This window comes from Lagopus muta, chromosome 3 (genome assembly GCF_023343835.1).
Source record: "Lagopus muta isolate bLagMut1 chromosome 3, bLagMut1 primary, whole genome shotgun sequence".
Classification (NCBI taxonomy): Eukaryota; Metazoa; Chordata; class Aves; order Galliformes; family Phasianidae; genus Lagopus; species Lagopus muta.
Window position 1 is genome coordinate 51,001,202 of NC_064435.1, and position 14,319 is coordinate 51,015,520.

General features: G+C 36.3%; 1 protein-coding gene across 9 annotated transcripts in view; it reads right to left on the reverse strand.

The window, feature by feature from the left end:
* PIEZO2 (piezo type mechanosensitive ion channel component 2) overlaps positions 1 to 14,319 on the reverse strand; it is a 287,618-nt gene that overhangs the window by 27,643 nt on the left and 245,656 nt on the right. For 7 of the 9 annotated variants that reach the window (XM_048939128.1, XM_048939130.1, XM_048939133.1 and 4 more), the window contains 6 exons: positions 13,013 to 13,116; positions 11,480 to 11,578; positions 9,088 to 9,199; positions 8,086 to 8,151; positions 4,594 to 4,760; positions 923 to 1,098 (listed from right to left, as the gene is read on the reverse strand). In XM_048939128.1, coding sequence (XP_048795085.1) covers positions 923 to 1,098; positions 4,594 to 4,760; positions 8,086 to 8,151; positions 9,088 to 9,199; positions 11,480 to 11,578; positions 13,013 to 13,116 — 724 coding nt within the window. The remainder of the gene's footprint in view (positions 1 to 922; positions 1,099 to 4,593; positions 4,761 to 8,085; positions 8,152 to 9,087; positions 9,200 to 11,479; positions 11,579 to 13,012; positions 13,117 to 14,319) is intronic. The other 2 variants (XM_048939134.1, XM_048939136.1) reach the window with 1 other exon arrangement.

The following is a 14,319-nucleotide window of genomic DNA, read 5'->3' on the forward strand; positions in this document are numbered from 1 at the left end:
AATGAATCTTTAGGGTACATCAAAGAAAATGTGACACTGCTACACCTCAAAGAAGGACAGGACAGAGCAGAATGCAATGGGTTATGAAATGGCTTCATTTCCAAAGCCTTCTTTTCTACTCCTCAAGATGCTGTTGCACAATTTCTGTGGTCTCTTAAGAGTCAAGGACACCAGGGACACAGTGGGAACATGCTGCCTCTGTAAGGGAAGGAAATGAACATGTGTGCCTCTGTGTGCGTGGAGCAACAGGAGCACTCAGTAGTTTTGTACAGGGACTGACAGTATCCATCTTCAGAAAAGAATGAGGAAGGTGGCTTTAATAAACAAGTATGTTTGTTTGATGCACAAACTGTGTTGCTCTGCTGGACTGTAGTCATAGTAGTTAGGAAATCAGGCTCCCCAGATGGTCCGTGGGTGTGAGAAAATGATTTTGTTCCCTGAAACCTCAAATCTCTCTCAATTCAAAGCCTTTATTTATTTTTAATTTTTTTTTACCTTGTGCGTAACAGAAAATAATCTATTTTCCAAAGGCAAAATATTCATAATGAATAACGGTGCTCCAAACTCAAGGCCTGAATTCTTAACACAATATTCCATAATCATACTCAGTCTCTTATTTTCCATTACTTTTGACAAGATCAGAAGACCTGTCAGTGACTCCTAATTCTATGGGAGTGGTGAGTGTAAAAACCACAGAAAGCAGTGGTGCAGTGGAAAAGGACTTAAGTCATCTGCTTACAATTGAGTGCACCAGTGTAAAGGAGCAGTAACACACAGAAGAAATTTCATTATTCAAATAGCTTGAATCAGTCAAAAGAAGTGTTCAACACTGATTGGAAAGTTTATGATACTAAAACGTTATCTAAAAGTACATCTATTGCACAGTACCCCAGTTTCTCAAAAAAGAATATTAGTTGAATACCTGGAGATACTGTCTCGAGAAGCTGCTGAATCCAAACTATCCATTCTTTCAGATGTTTGCAAACCGGAAGCTTGCCCAGGATTTTTATCAATTGAGTCCAGTCCTGACTCCTTAGAAAGTTTCATCATATGGTTCTGGTAATACATATGGATGCTCTCCCGGGTAGGAACGTTTCCCTGTGAAAGAGAGAAGAGGTAGAAGTACATGACAAGGGGAGGTACATTCATCAAAGACTGTTCAAAAAGCTCAGTTAGGTGCAGTGCAGATCATTTAGTGTGAAAATGAGATATGGGCTGAAACCTATACATAAGGCTTCTGCAAATTTGAGACAGACCATTTAGACAGCTTCACCGAATCCAAGAACACTCATAGATCTTATTAGCAGCCAGTAGCAAATTTTTAAAACAGAAACAAATGAAACAGGTCCTGTGTAAACTAATCTAGACCTTCATTTGTTTCCCAATATAAGAATTTGCTCATGAAGTATGGGTACATTTGAAAAACTGGGAAAATCACATCAATGATGGAAGCTATTTACTCCTTTTACGTGATTTCAAGATCACGAAAGGGAGGTTTTATTAACTGTCAACCCAAGGCTGGGCAAAGAATCAAGCCTTTCTGGCTGTGGTACTGCCATAATGTGAGAATGCTAAGTCTTGCAATAAGAATAATACTGACAATTTTTTTTTATTTTTTTTTTCTGACAGAAACACATCAAACTCAATCTATTAGTAGTTGCATAGACTTCAGAAGATAGACTGAAAGAAAAGATTGTTACTCTCGAGCAGTCATTGTCTTGACTTATGCAAGGACTTTTTGCAATTAAAATAATAAAACTACTCTAAAATACAGATCATATTTCCTTTAATATTAGCTATTAGCACTTCAACTCTGGACCTTGACACTGTCTCATATTGAAAATTTTCATAAACCTGAAGTTGCATCAGAGAAAAATTAAAAACAAAACCCGAACCTTATTTTTTTTAATAAGGTTATTTTGCGTACACACTGTTGTTTCTGCATGAATAAATCTTTGTGTCATTATGACAACCTGCCTTTGAAGCTACAGCACCTACAACATAATATCCTTATTGCAAGTCTGTGATAAAGGACAAGTGCTAGGACAGCAAAAGTGCCCCACAGCTGATGAAGTGAGGATTCAATTTCAACTTTGTAGAGTGGAATGTAAAATATCAGGAAATTAGACCAAAAGAAGATGCTAAGGAATAACTTCCTAACATAAATAATAATCTAATTAAAAATATTTCCAATAATATCATATGAATCATCTAGTATAAAACCAGGCTATCAACAGGTGATCACGGCATAAAGAGGTGTAACTGAACTGGCAACTGAACAAAAAAAAAAAAAACACATTTTTTTGCATTTCTCTTAATTACAAAAAAAGTCACTGACATTGTCAGTAGAATAACTTGAAAACTGTGGAATGGTTGGAGTGCTTATTTTATAAAATAACAGATTGCGAACAAAAACACTTGACTGGATTGTGTTCACAAAAGAGCTCTGCAGGAAACAACAGCTATAATGGTCTAAGTGACAGAGACAGAGAAGTTGACACTGATCTTAAGATTGGTGGCTTCAGGAGTGATCCTAAGTGAACCTTATAATAAATTAAGCAGCCATGAAATAGAGGTGACTATATTACTTGTACTTATCCTTCAGTAAAACACTAGAGAAAACAAAATATTTTTTTCTGTACAAAGGAGGTAATCAACTGGTCCTCCAAGGAGTTCTAGTGTCTGTGTAAGGAGGAAAATAGCAAGGTGATAAAATTTGCAGATGAAGAAAATATTTAGGATGTTCAGCTGTAAAGTTGACTGAAGCAGTATTGAAGTACTTCGTAAAACTAAGTACCTTGATAAAAAACAGCAAATGAAAAATTTTTGTTAATAAAGGCAAAGAAGTGTAATGGGAGAAACAGCCTACATAATGACAGGCTTTATGCCTAATTTTGTCAGTCTCAAAGGTCTTGGAATCTGAGCGTATAGCCCCCCGAAAATCTTTAGTCAATATTAACTACACATTGAAACACACCTCTTAGATCTTACTAGCAAATGTAATTCACTTCTGTTCAAATCTGTGGCTCACCATTACCTTAAAAGTGTGTATAATTCAGATCATCCAGCCTTAATAAGGCCATATTCAAACTGAAAATAATATGAAGAAGGACAATAAAGATGATTCGTGCCATGGGATAGATTTCATGCGAAGATGCTAAAGAGAACAGGACTTTGTAACTTAGAAGAGAATGACAGGAGAGGATTCTATGCAGATTTAGGAAGAGTGGAGGTAAAGTGAATACTCTGATCTACAGGAGACCCCCAAAGTGATGAGGAAGTAAGTTTAGAATGAACAAGAGGAAGTCCAAATAATATGGAATCAGAGTACAGCTTTATCACAGGATCTTCTGGCAGCCAACAGTAAAAAACTGATTAAAAAGTCAAACTCCAAGAATATAGATTCTTTGCTACTATTAACCATAATGGTTCAGGTATAATCTCTGGTTTGAGACTATTCATAGCTACATACTGGGACAATTACTAGAGAAGTGTTTACTCTGAATATGCCGTGTCTGTTTGTTCTTTCTTCCTTCCTTCCCTTCTTTCTCTCCCTTTTTTTTTTCCTCTATCTTTCTTTCTCTCTTTCTTTTCTTTCTCTTTCCCTCCTTCTCTCTTTTTCTTTCTATAGTAATTATCCATCCAACAGTAGACATAATGGGGAAAATAATCATAACTACACATTAACACTGAAGCAGCCCTCTCTTCTTGACTCTGTATCTTATGGCAGACAGTACAGATTTTCTCCTGACCTGGAAACCCTGCTTCTTGAACTTCCTGGGTCATGGGCAACCTGCTTATCATGCCAGCAAACATTGACTGTGGTAGGCAGCAAGTGGCTATATTACAGTCAAAGATACTAACGTGCTTATGAAGTATTTGAATCATTCTGGTCTGAGATCGTCTGCAGCTTCTAAGAACTGAAAAGAACTAAAAATGAGACTTCTATGCCAAGTTTCCAGAAATAGTTGGGTAGTTAGTGACATAAGTGAAAATACCTGTGCTTAAAATGAGAGCCTTATACTACTGCAAGGTACTACTTACTTGCATTTTGAAGATCCATATACATTTCTAGCTACACTGTTAATGTTTATCTTTGATAATAATGGGTTTTGCTAATATATCACTAGCCTTTGGGGGACCATATATCTTCATGTGAATGAAGAAAATTATGCTTGCAGGTTGTCAGTCATTTCCAAGACAATATAACCTACAAAAAGGCTGAAATAGGAAGTCTGAGGTAGTTTTTGAGCTGTTTAAAATGCCATGCCTGCTCCTCTCTACTTGAATCTATCATGTCTCCTCAAAACCAGACTTTATCACAGGAGACTTTAGCCAAATCTTCTATCAACGTTTCAAATAATTATTTTTCCAGACATTTACTTTGCATCCAGATAATAAATCAAGCATTTTGTTATTTAAATATTAATAAAATAGCAAGCAGTAGAAGACTCCAGGCGCATTTTTAAAACGTGCACTTAAGTGATGTTTTTACAATTATTTTCTTTAACACAGTTGACCTGAAAAGACAATCTTTAATTTTTCACTGGGCTGGAAATGGCATTAACAGAAGAAAAAGGCCAAAGGCGTTACCTTCTTAATTTCCCTGGTCAGCATACAACGTTCGATTCTCAGCACAGTAGAGATATCGATGTGTTCTCTTGAGATGGAATTAAGCCAAGCTGTAAAACTGTCTAGTGTTGCCAGGAAAAGGACCCAAGTGAACTTCAAAATATTAAATATCCTCTTGATGATGTTATCTAAGGGGGAGGGAAAGCAAAAGAAAGTTAATGAATGCAAATGTCTTTTGCTGTATTTCTTCCTGGAGTTAGTTTCAATTTTCCTTTATTGTCTAATAATAGTCCAAACTGAGAGACCTTGTCATAGTAAGGAATCTCTGAAGATGGCTGGAGGCCTTTTGGCTGTCTGGGCCATTTTCCTGCCTGCATGTCTAAGCTTATCATCTGGAATCCCTTTTCCATCCCATAACTTCATGATCCCACAATCTTTAGTCATATGAGTAGTCCCTGATCTTGGACACCATATGTACAGGTCTGCAAAAGTGAAACCCAAAGATTTGGGCATCTCCTGAGAGCTGTTCAACATCCCCAGTTCCAGTGATCTTAATAGCTGTTTTGCCAGCCCTTGACTATTTACTCATGTGCTTTTTCTCCATGCCTGGAACTTGACTTCTGTGATTGAAGCTTGCTTAGCTCAGTTTGAAAGTCCAACCTGCTTAAATAGTCTTTGGATCTCTCCCAGCTTTCCAACTACCTGAACACATCTCTTCATTTTTAAAGCTTCTCTTTTTTTAAAATAGATTGCATCATATCATCAGCAACCTCAGATCAGTTAGTTTAACTATCAGTAATCATATAAAACAATTACAAAACATTACTCTTGCACTATTTTGCCAAAAATGTACACTTTCCCATGAGCAATGCTTATGAGTTTATACCAGCAAGAGTAGTTTTCTTTTGCTCAATGCAGCAAACTCAAGTTAATTTTTCATTTCAGCAATTCCTATAACATTATTGACTGGACCTAAAAAGCAGCAGTTTCAACTTATTTTTCTCTCATTCCCAAGCATACGCAACTTGCTCCAGTTTTTACATAGTGTTACACAAATGCTGAAAATTTTCTTTCCAATTCACTGAATGTTCCAGAGCTATTTGCCCCTGCTAGGATCAAAATCCCAAAGCATTAGGCATATACATTACTTTTAGAGTAAGCAGACAAAGAGATAACAGAAAACTGCAAATAACCCGCCATGCAGGAACAAACTACTTGAAGTAGATACTAAGGAGCCAACAGAAGCACCAAAGCACGATGATTCGAACAACCTTGGTTCTTAACTGTACCACGAGATGGCAAGCAAAGCACTGTAGAGAGAACATTCACTCCTAACCAAGAATGCCAGGCTAATAACGTGTAAGACTTCCTATGAAGAACATGCATGTATCTCTAGGTGTTCAGGCAGTGTTGTGTGAACATATGTGTTGACAATACAACAGTGGTACATTCCAGTAAAGTGGCTGCTGAAATGGCAGCACGTCCCATTCACCTGAGCAATGTCATTTAACTAGCCCAGTATCTCTGAGTAGAGAAGTTTTTGTGACCATACCATTATTTCAGTAATATTTTGCAGGGTGGTTGTTTTGTTTTTATTATTATTATTATTGTTTTTTGTTTTTTTTTTCTTCCCCTCCAGGCCTTTTCTGTATCATTTAGAATTAGGAAGATCATATGATTTATCTTTATATAAGATTTATTTTCTTCACACATAGTTTAATATACATATCTTGAAGCTATGAAAATCTTTTCATCATAAATTAAAGGTAAAGCTCTTTCTGTTTCTAGAAGCATTCATTTTCTTTGAATTGCAGTTGTAGTATTATGAATAATTTCAAATAAAATGTAGCACTCATACACAGAAACCTACAATATATCAATTGCCTTTTTAACCCACACCTTTCCTCTCTACTGTCTAATTTCTGTTACTGACTTCAGGAGGATTATAGCCCTCAGGTAAAAACAATTATCTTTACAGCTGACTACCACTGGTGTGCCATAGTCTCATAACAGTGCTTGGCCAAGCACTTCCAGTCTAAGCTGAAAGGTCGTTTTTCTCTCTGGGATGGAGGTGATTTAATATACATTTTTAATCATGCTGTTCTGGCAGCTTTGCTGTTCTCTGAAACTTTTTAAAAATAATCTTTTAGGGATCGATTGCATCTAGACCTCTTCAAAAAGGGAAACAAATGTTTATTTTCAGCAGAGCTTGTTATTTTAACTTGAAGGGTCAAATGCTGACATGGATTCTCTTTGCCTAAGAGTATGAGGCAGGATTTGATCCAAGGTTAATAAAGACATTAATGCTTCATAACAATTACTTCCTAATTTTTTCAACTGTCTTTTTTACTACATATTATCTAGGAATGGTTAATGCATATTAAATTGACTACTTCCAAAATAAATTAATTACCAACCTCATTTCCTTTCCCTAACTCCTTTCTAGCACCAACTGTGCTTCCCTTGAGATGCATTCAAGTGATTCACTTCCATGCTTTAACACGGGTGACAAGAAGAAAGTAACAAATAATAAAGCCCTCAAAACACCATCAGAAAACCCTGTGAGAAAGAAATGTTATTTCATTTTCATCTACCCTTACACAGTGTGGCTCACTCAGAGATACAATTCTAACTGGGGCTCTGGGAAGAGATTCCAAACAGAGAAGAAAAGCAGTTTTTGAAACAAAAAGAGTGTCTTTTCTTCTTTATGGCAATTAGAAACAAAGAGCCAAGCTTTGAATTATGAACCATTGCACTTCATTGTAGGAAAACTGTCACCATGGGCAAGATCCTGCAAGCTGCTGACACTTCTTCTGGTATGTGTAGCATCTTCAAGTCTGAGAAGGGATAAGACTGCAAAAATCTCATTGTTTTAGAGGAGCTATTTGCACCTTGCTAAAGCATTATCTTATCGTTGCTAAATTACACAGAAAAATTGCAAAGTAAATGTGCCAATAATAAAACTTCAGATCCTCAAAATCAATGGAGAGGGCAACACACAACTGAATGCCCAGGGAGGTTGTGAAGTCACCATCCATGAAGATGTTCAAGAAATGTTCAGATGTTTACTGAGGGACAAAATTTAGTGGGAAATGCTGGTGGAGTCTGGACAGTTGGGCAGGATAATCTCAGAGATCTTTTCCAGCCTCGATGACTCTATGATTCTATGATTCTAATGGAATCAGGATTTTAAACTAAGCTTAGGAATAAGATGTCTGTAGTGAAAATGCATCACAAGTGTTCATGTTTGAACCTGCAGGTGCATTTCTTAAAATGTAGAATGAATAAGTGCAGTAATTTATATTCCAGGAGTAAGATCCTATGCTCAAGACTTGTAAATCTGGCAATAGGAAATCTGAAAGCTGTTAATTCTCCCTATATACATAAGAATGCATTTTGCCAGCTTTTATACTAGCCTGGGATCTCTGCAATGATATCTTTCTGATATACTGCTTAACCCACCACTCACAACTGCACTGTAACAGCAGAGAAAACTTTTTTCTGTCTCCATACCTGGGCCATCAGACTTCTTCTTGACAGGTTCTTCTTCGCTGTCTTCGCAGTCTGCATCAGTACTTCCTGTTGAAAGCAGTGAGTGAAAAAATGAAGGTTATGTCTACTGAAGTTCAGGTATAGACTCCATGCAAGCTAGAAACTGCTCCTGCTACTAAGTAGAAGTAGCTGTACCTCACTACTGTGAGAGAAAGCAGATTTCCATTCCTTAAGGACTCAGTTAAGAGGACTGCCCTGCCAGTGAAGGTGTTCACAGATGACCACTCCTCTCTTGCAACTTCCATTATCATTTTCTTACTATGCTACCTGCTGAGCAAAGACTACTTTGCAGAAAAGACACTGCTACACAGTGACCCAGAACTCCAGCTACAGCTTCACTGGCAGCTGTCAAATTGTAAATCTTTTTGACAGGTGAAGATGACAAATGGAGGAACAATTCATCTGATTCAGCCTGAATGGACCCTCCTCTTCCCATCTCTAAAATCCGATTTTTTCTTCTTTTCTTGTTTAAAGAGGAGCAGATATTGAAGAGATATGAATCCCTTATCAGCTGATTTTCTTTCAGAGGCACAAGTGATTTTAAAGTGCTGGTAACTATTAACACCTGCATGTTTTCTTTTTGATACCTGCTGAATTCATTGTGAATTTAGGGGTGCCTGAATATCTGGGCTCTTTACTGTGTCTTACATGGAAATCACACATATCTCTCTCCTGTCCTTTATCTCATCTAAAGCATATTCTGTAGAGGAAAAGGATGTAGCTTGACAGGCCTTGTTATGGGTTGGGGCAAGGAGAGCCAGCCAGCCTAAAGTTACCACATTTCTCCATGAAGAAATGGCTACACACTAGAAATGGTACATTACAACAGAAGGTCCTTTTCCAATTCCAAGCTAGAGTGGAGAGCATTTGTCCTCTAAAAACAAGCTGTCCTTCACTACCATGAACAACAGGCAGCATAGCTAACACGTGGTTATTCTTTTCAAGACACAGAAATGTACATACCATCCCCATATACTTTACGCCTTCGCTTCTCCTCTTTTTGAAAACTTTTCTTTTCTTTGCGCCTCTGTCGTAGTGCAGTTTTAGGATCAGTAATCCAGGCCTGATAAACAAACTGGAAGGAACAAACACATTTATTTTGAAGTTCCTCATGTTGTGAGAGTAAGCCATAGAATAAGCCATAAGCAGGGCTACAAAGTTTGAGTAAATGCATTCAGATCTGCAGGGGTAAGCAAATATTTTGAATCCCAAACCAAACACCTCTCCTGTGGATCTGCTGAGTTTTCATGCGCTATTTTTGCTAGCATAAAACCAAATGTGAAAACACTTGTGGGTGAACCAAGTTTCATTAGAACCCACAAAAATTCATGCTCTGAACTGCTGGGAATTAATACCCTGATGTGTATACGGGCTCCTTCACCTGAGTCTTTTCATTTTATATGTCCACTTTATCATTTTGCAGACACGATGCAAACTTTATGAGCTTCAATTGACTAACTGAAGCATCAAAAGATGCTGTAGCTTTTTAGTTCAGGTATTTGTGTTTCTACATTTTTTATACTGTGTTTTTTTTTTTGTTTTTTTCTTTTCCCTTTCATAGTGTAAAATGAGTAAATTTACTATCTCTGCACAGTCCCAAATCCAGCACTCGAGAATTCCTCAAATTTCCTCCACATTTTGGCAATGGCTCCCTTTCGTGAGTCACAAAAGTTACTCATGAACTCTTGTGCTATTGTTTTTTTCAGTTGAAAAATGGAGACAGTGATACTTACATATATCAAGGGGATCTAATGGGGCCAAATCCTGCTCACAGCACTCACTCAGATCAACAGTCTGTTGACCTGTATGATTATATTAATCAATGGAATTGATCCAAAATATTTATTAATGCTCTAGCCATAAAAAAATATATATATATAAAAAGAAGTTACCAAGAACTAACTTGTTGAACAGTTCTGTTCAAGTTGTGAGAGAAGGCTAGAGAAAAAAGCAGTAACACTTTTATATATTTTTTTCCATTCAGTCTAAAATGTGAAGAACAGAAACTGAAATAATTGAACCTTCTCTTCAGACACTTAGGACAGAAATCATTCTTTTGTTCTTGTTACAGTTCTCATTTGAAAGTGAAAAACACCTTTGATTGGCACTGCATTATTTTCTATTTCTAAACAACACGGACTGTAATAGAGATAGGAGGCCCACAGGTACATGCATGAGGGTGAAAATAAAGCACAGCAATCAAATAACTTTATTAATTCACAAGACAAACATGCACACAATGACAGAAATACACGTGTATCTCAGAGAAGCTGGAGCTGCTCCTTACTGGACACAACAGTAAGTGGCTATTTGGATTATTCATGTTTTTAAAATTAGCATATACAAATTACTTTGGAATATTAAAAGCAATTTTTTAAACTGTCAATTTGAATTTTATTGAACATAAAGGGAAAAATACTTTGTTCTTTTTTGTCCATATGCATGATCATGGAGAGGAAATTGTTTTGTTACTGTTGATAAGAAAGTTCTCTTCCAAATCTCTCAAGATCTGTGTATTTATTTTAATATATCTGACTTATCCAAAAAAAGCACCATGTGTGCAAATGCATGGGATCAGAGGCATCAGCTCCTCTTTCCTTCATAATAGGTGCTTGTCAATGAAGCTGATCTGAGAGAATGGTGATCCTTAAGTGAAATAGCAACACATTAATCACTGAAAATTAAACTCTCAACATCTCCAATTGAACAGCTGGCTGAGATGGTGTATGCTACCCACAGTCACAGTATGAATAAAGATATCAGAGATAAAAGGAAGATTTGGAAGAGGGTAGGAGATTAGAATGAAAAAAGGTATTTGTTTAATAAAGGTATTATGAGTACATATGTTAAACAGTGGACATTTTAAGAGCTGACTGGGTGCATACAGGTATATTTAGGTTTTTACTGCTGGTCAAAGGCAGGAAATCGTACATGTATTCAAGGAGGATGTAAAAATCTCTTTTTATGACCATGAAGCCATAAAAGTTGTCAGACAATAACTTGGTGCAACACTATGTGTCTTTATAAAAATTTTACCAGCTTTCTGAGATCAGTTACCAGGGTGTCCAAAAGAAGCATGCAACTGGATGTGACCATCTTACACAAGAGTATCAGAAGAAATCAAGAATTTGGGTCTGCATTTTCTCTCCAGTGCTGCACTTAAGGCAAGACAGACTGCTTTTCTTGTCGCTCTATCACTCCAAAAGTAAGAAATGTATTGCATTTAGTAGGAATTAAGCTTTACCTTCCATTACTTTTTGTATCATTTATATTAGAGGAAAAATGCAGACAAGGACAGAGGTATATGTTACACCAGGATGGGTCACATAATGAGCACTAACAAAATGTCAAGTACCTTAGCTGCTTTGATTAAATACTGAAGAATAGTTTTTGGTAGTTTAATGACAGACTTTGGCAAGGCTAAAATTGCTGAAGCAAATTTTCCAATAGCTCTCTATAAAGAAGGACAAAGCAAGAGCAATTAGTAGAAAATGAGAAGATATTAATAGAACATATCTATTGCATGATCATATCTAGATTATTTAGAAAGGGTTTAAATCCATTGACTCCACTACAAAAAAAAAGGTCACATGTGATGTCTATAATACCTGCATTATCTAACAAATAAAATCTTAAAATTTTCCCGAGGTGACTATTGCAAACTATTTACACTATAAAAAAAATTAAAAAAAAATTAAAGTAATTCTTCAGCCTGTGCCACAGAATAAGTTCTCTTTGCTAGTATTAACACCACGTGCATTGTGATGGAAAGCATACGAAGCATACATGATCTAGTGATGAACAAATTTTCATAAACAAACACAATATGATTTTCCAGACAAACTGTCTCCTGCATGAAGCCACTCATGTTTAACATACTGCATCTTCATGTTTAACATACTGCAGAACTGTTCACTGGTCATGGAGGAAGCTGCCTGCTCTTCCTTGGGCTGGGCTTTTGGTCATGCACCAGCTCTGGAGCAAAGTAAGCTTGTAAATGTGTGGAAAGGCATATCCACAAGAAGTTACTTGTTTCCTTGAGATTTTTAGAGTCGAGAACCAAAACCATTTGCAGTATTTCTGAAATTCTTCAACAGCTCAAATTTCAGTTTTATAAAGATTAAAGCAATCTTATGTACACAAGTGTTTCACTAACTTTCTCACCTAGGTCCTTAATTTAAGCCAGTGTGTTCAATAATCAATGCTGCAAAGATCAAGCAGTCTACTAATAGGAATCCAGTTAGGAAACTTCAGCTATATTTTTATCACTATATCCTTTTACTTAACACAGTCCATCACTTAAAGTGCAACATTAACTAACACTATCCTGTAAAAGAAATGAGAAAAAGTGTTGTGGTTGCTTTTTATATTATAAGGCTCTTTATAACCCAAGGATATATTTTTTCTGGTGCATTAGTGTGTCACTAGTGAAAAAAAAAAAAAAAACAACAACAACTAAAATGTTTTTTAAGTATGTGCTTTTTCTTCCATGAGAAGTTGCTTATTTTTGGGTCATTTCTTCATGGAATGACAGTGTCTACTCAAAACTAGAAAATCACTAAAGCATTCTGTGGCAGGAAAGACAGCCTCCTTGCTTGTCTATACAGCAATACAGAAAAATAAAGCGCAGATTCAGAAGCTTTGTTTTTGATTTTTGTTTTCCTCTGGCAGAAGTGAGTGAAGATATGATTTCATTATAGCTATTGTAGGAAATTGGCAATGCTTAAAACAAGTAAAATTGCATTTTAAATTGGCACGAAATTTCATTTCCAATACTTTTCAGATGTACTTTATATGTACTAGCTGCTAGAATATATCAGCCTGTATTAGGAGAAACCTAAACTGTTTTTTTCAGCTGCCAGCTACCAAGGAAATTGCTCAAAAGTACCTGAAATGCAGATTTTTTTCGAGGCTCCTCCTCTTCTTTTTTCTCTTCTTCCTCTTCCTCTTCACTGTCCGTCTCAAACAAATAATAATTTCCACTTCTGACCACTAAGTGAAACAAAATATTTTCTTATTTTTCTGAAAAGTTCTATTCTGAAGTGCCCCAAGACCTATCAATAGCCAACTATTATTCAGGATAGCCAACTCATAATCAGGAGAGATGAAAATACAGAAGACATGAATAGGTCTCAGATAAATTATCTGATGTTAGTCTGTGACACTTTTGGGCATGGATGAGAAGTATACAAGAATATAAGGGAAGACTGTGAGAAGAAAACAAGGAAATAGTTTGACGTTTATCAAGTTACAAGGTATATTTTTACGGAGTTTAGTATGAATGAGTTGAGAAGTGAAGGTCATTTGAGGGAGTAAAAAGAGCCCAGCAGATAAATGAATGAATTTATGTAAACAGTACCACTGGACAAAAAATAAAGAAAAGCTCTTTAAAATGCTCAGGCATCCTTCAAACTATGGAATGGTATAAGTCAACACTTTCTTCAGACTTTTAAGTTTTGGTGAGTTAATGGAAAACCTTGGTTTGTTTCAAACAGATCTCTTGGATTCTATGAACACAAATGAGTTTCAATTTTTTGCCCACGGATTCAGAAAGAACCTGAAACCTTGGTACAATAAAGATGCAGTGACTAAGCTAGGCCTTATATCCTTGAACAGAAGCAATGTTTTTATTTCTCAGATGGTAACAGGCCTATAAGAATAAATAAGGGAAACAAAAGAAATGAAAAATAAGATAATGAGCAAGAGAAAAATCAAAATCATAGCATTACATTCAGCAGTGAAGACTGGTAAATAACTTCTGCATTTAAGCTGAAATATTTAAAGGAACATTTACTCAGATGAAAAGTCACACAATTTGGGTATATGGAGCAATACATACTTATATTGCAAAGTGTATTTAACCCTCATTACAGGCATCTGGAAAACTGACAATAGCTTTAATTCTATTCAATCATACCTTGAATTCTACAGAGATGTGCTGTACATAGGTGGTCATACAAAACAACAGTAGAAACCTCAGAGTGCACACACTGTGAAATTTGCCAGATCTCCATTAGGTTATAATTTCAACATCTAAAATTCCCTCACAGGCAAAATTCTGTGCATAATTACGGCTTTGTAACACCCCTGAAAGCCTTGCAGAGGGACAGAGACTTCAGCAGTTCTAATTGTTGAACTGAGGTTAGAAGCCTGGAAATTTCTTGGGTCAAACAAATTAATCATTTTGCCCAGGGC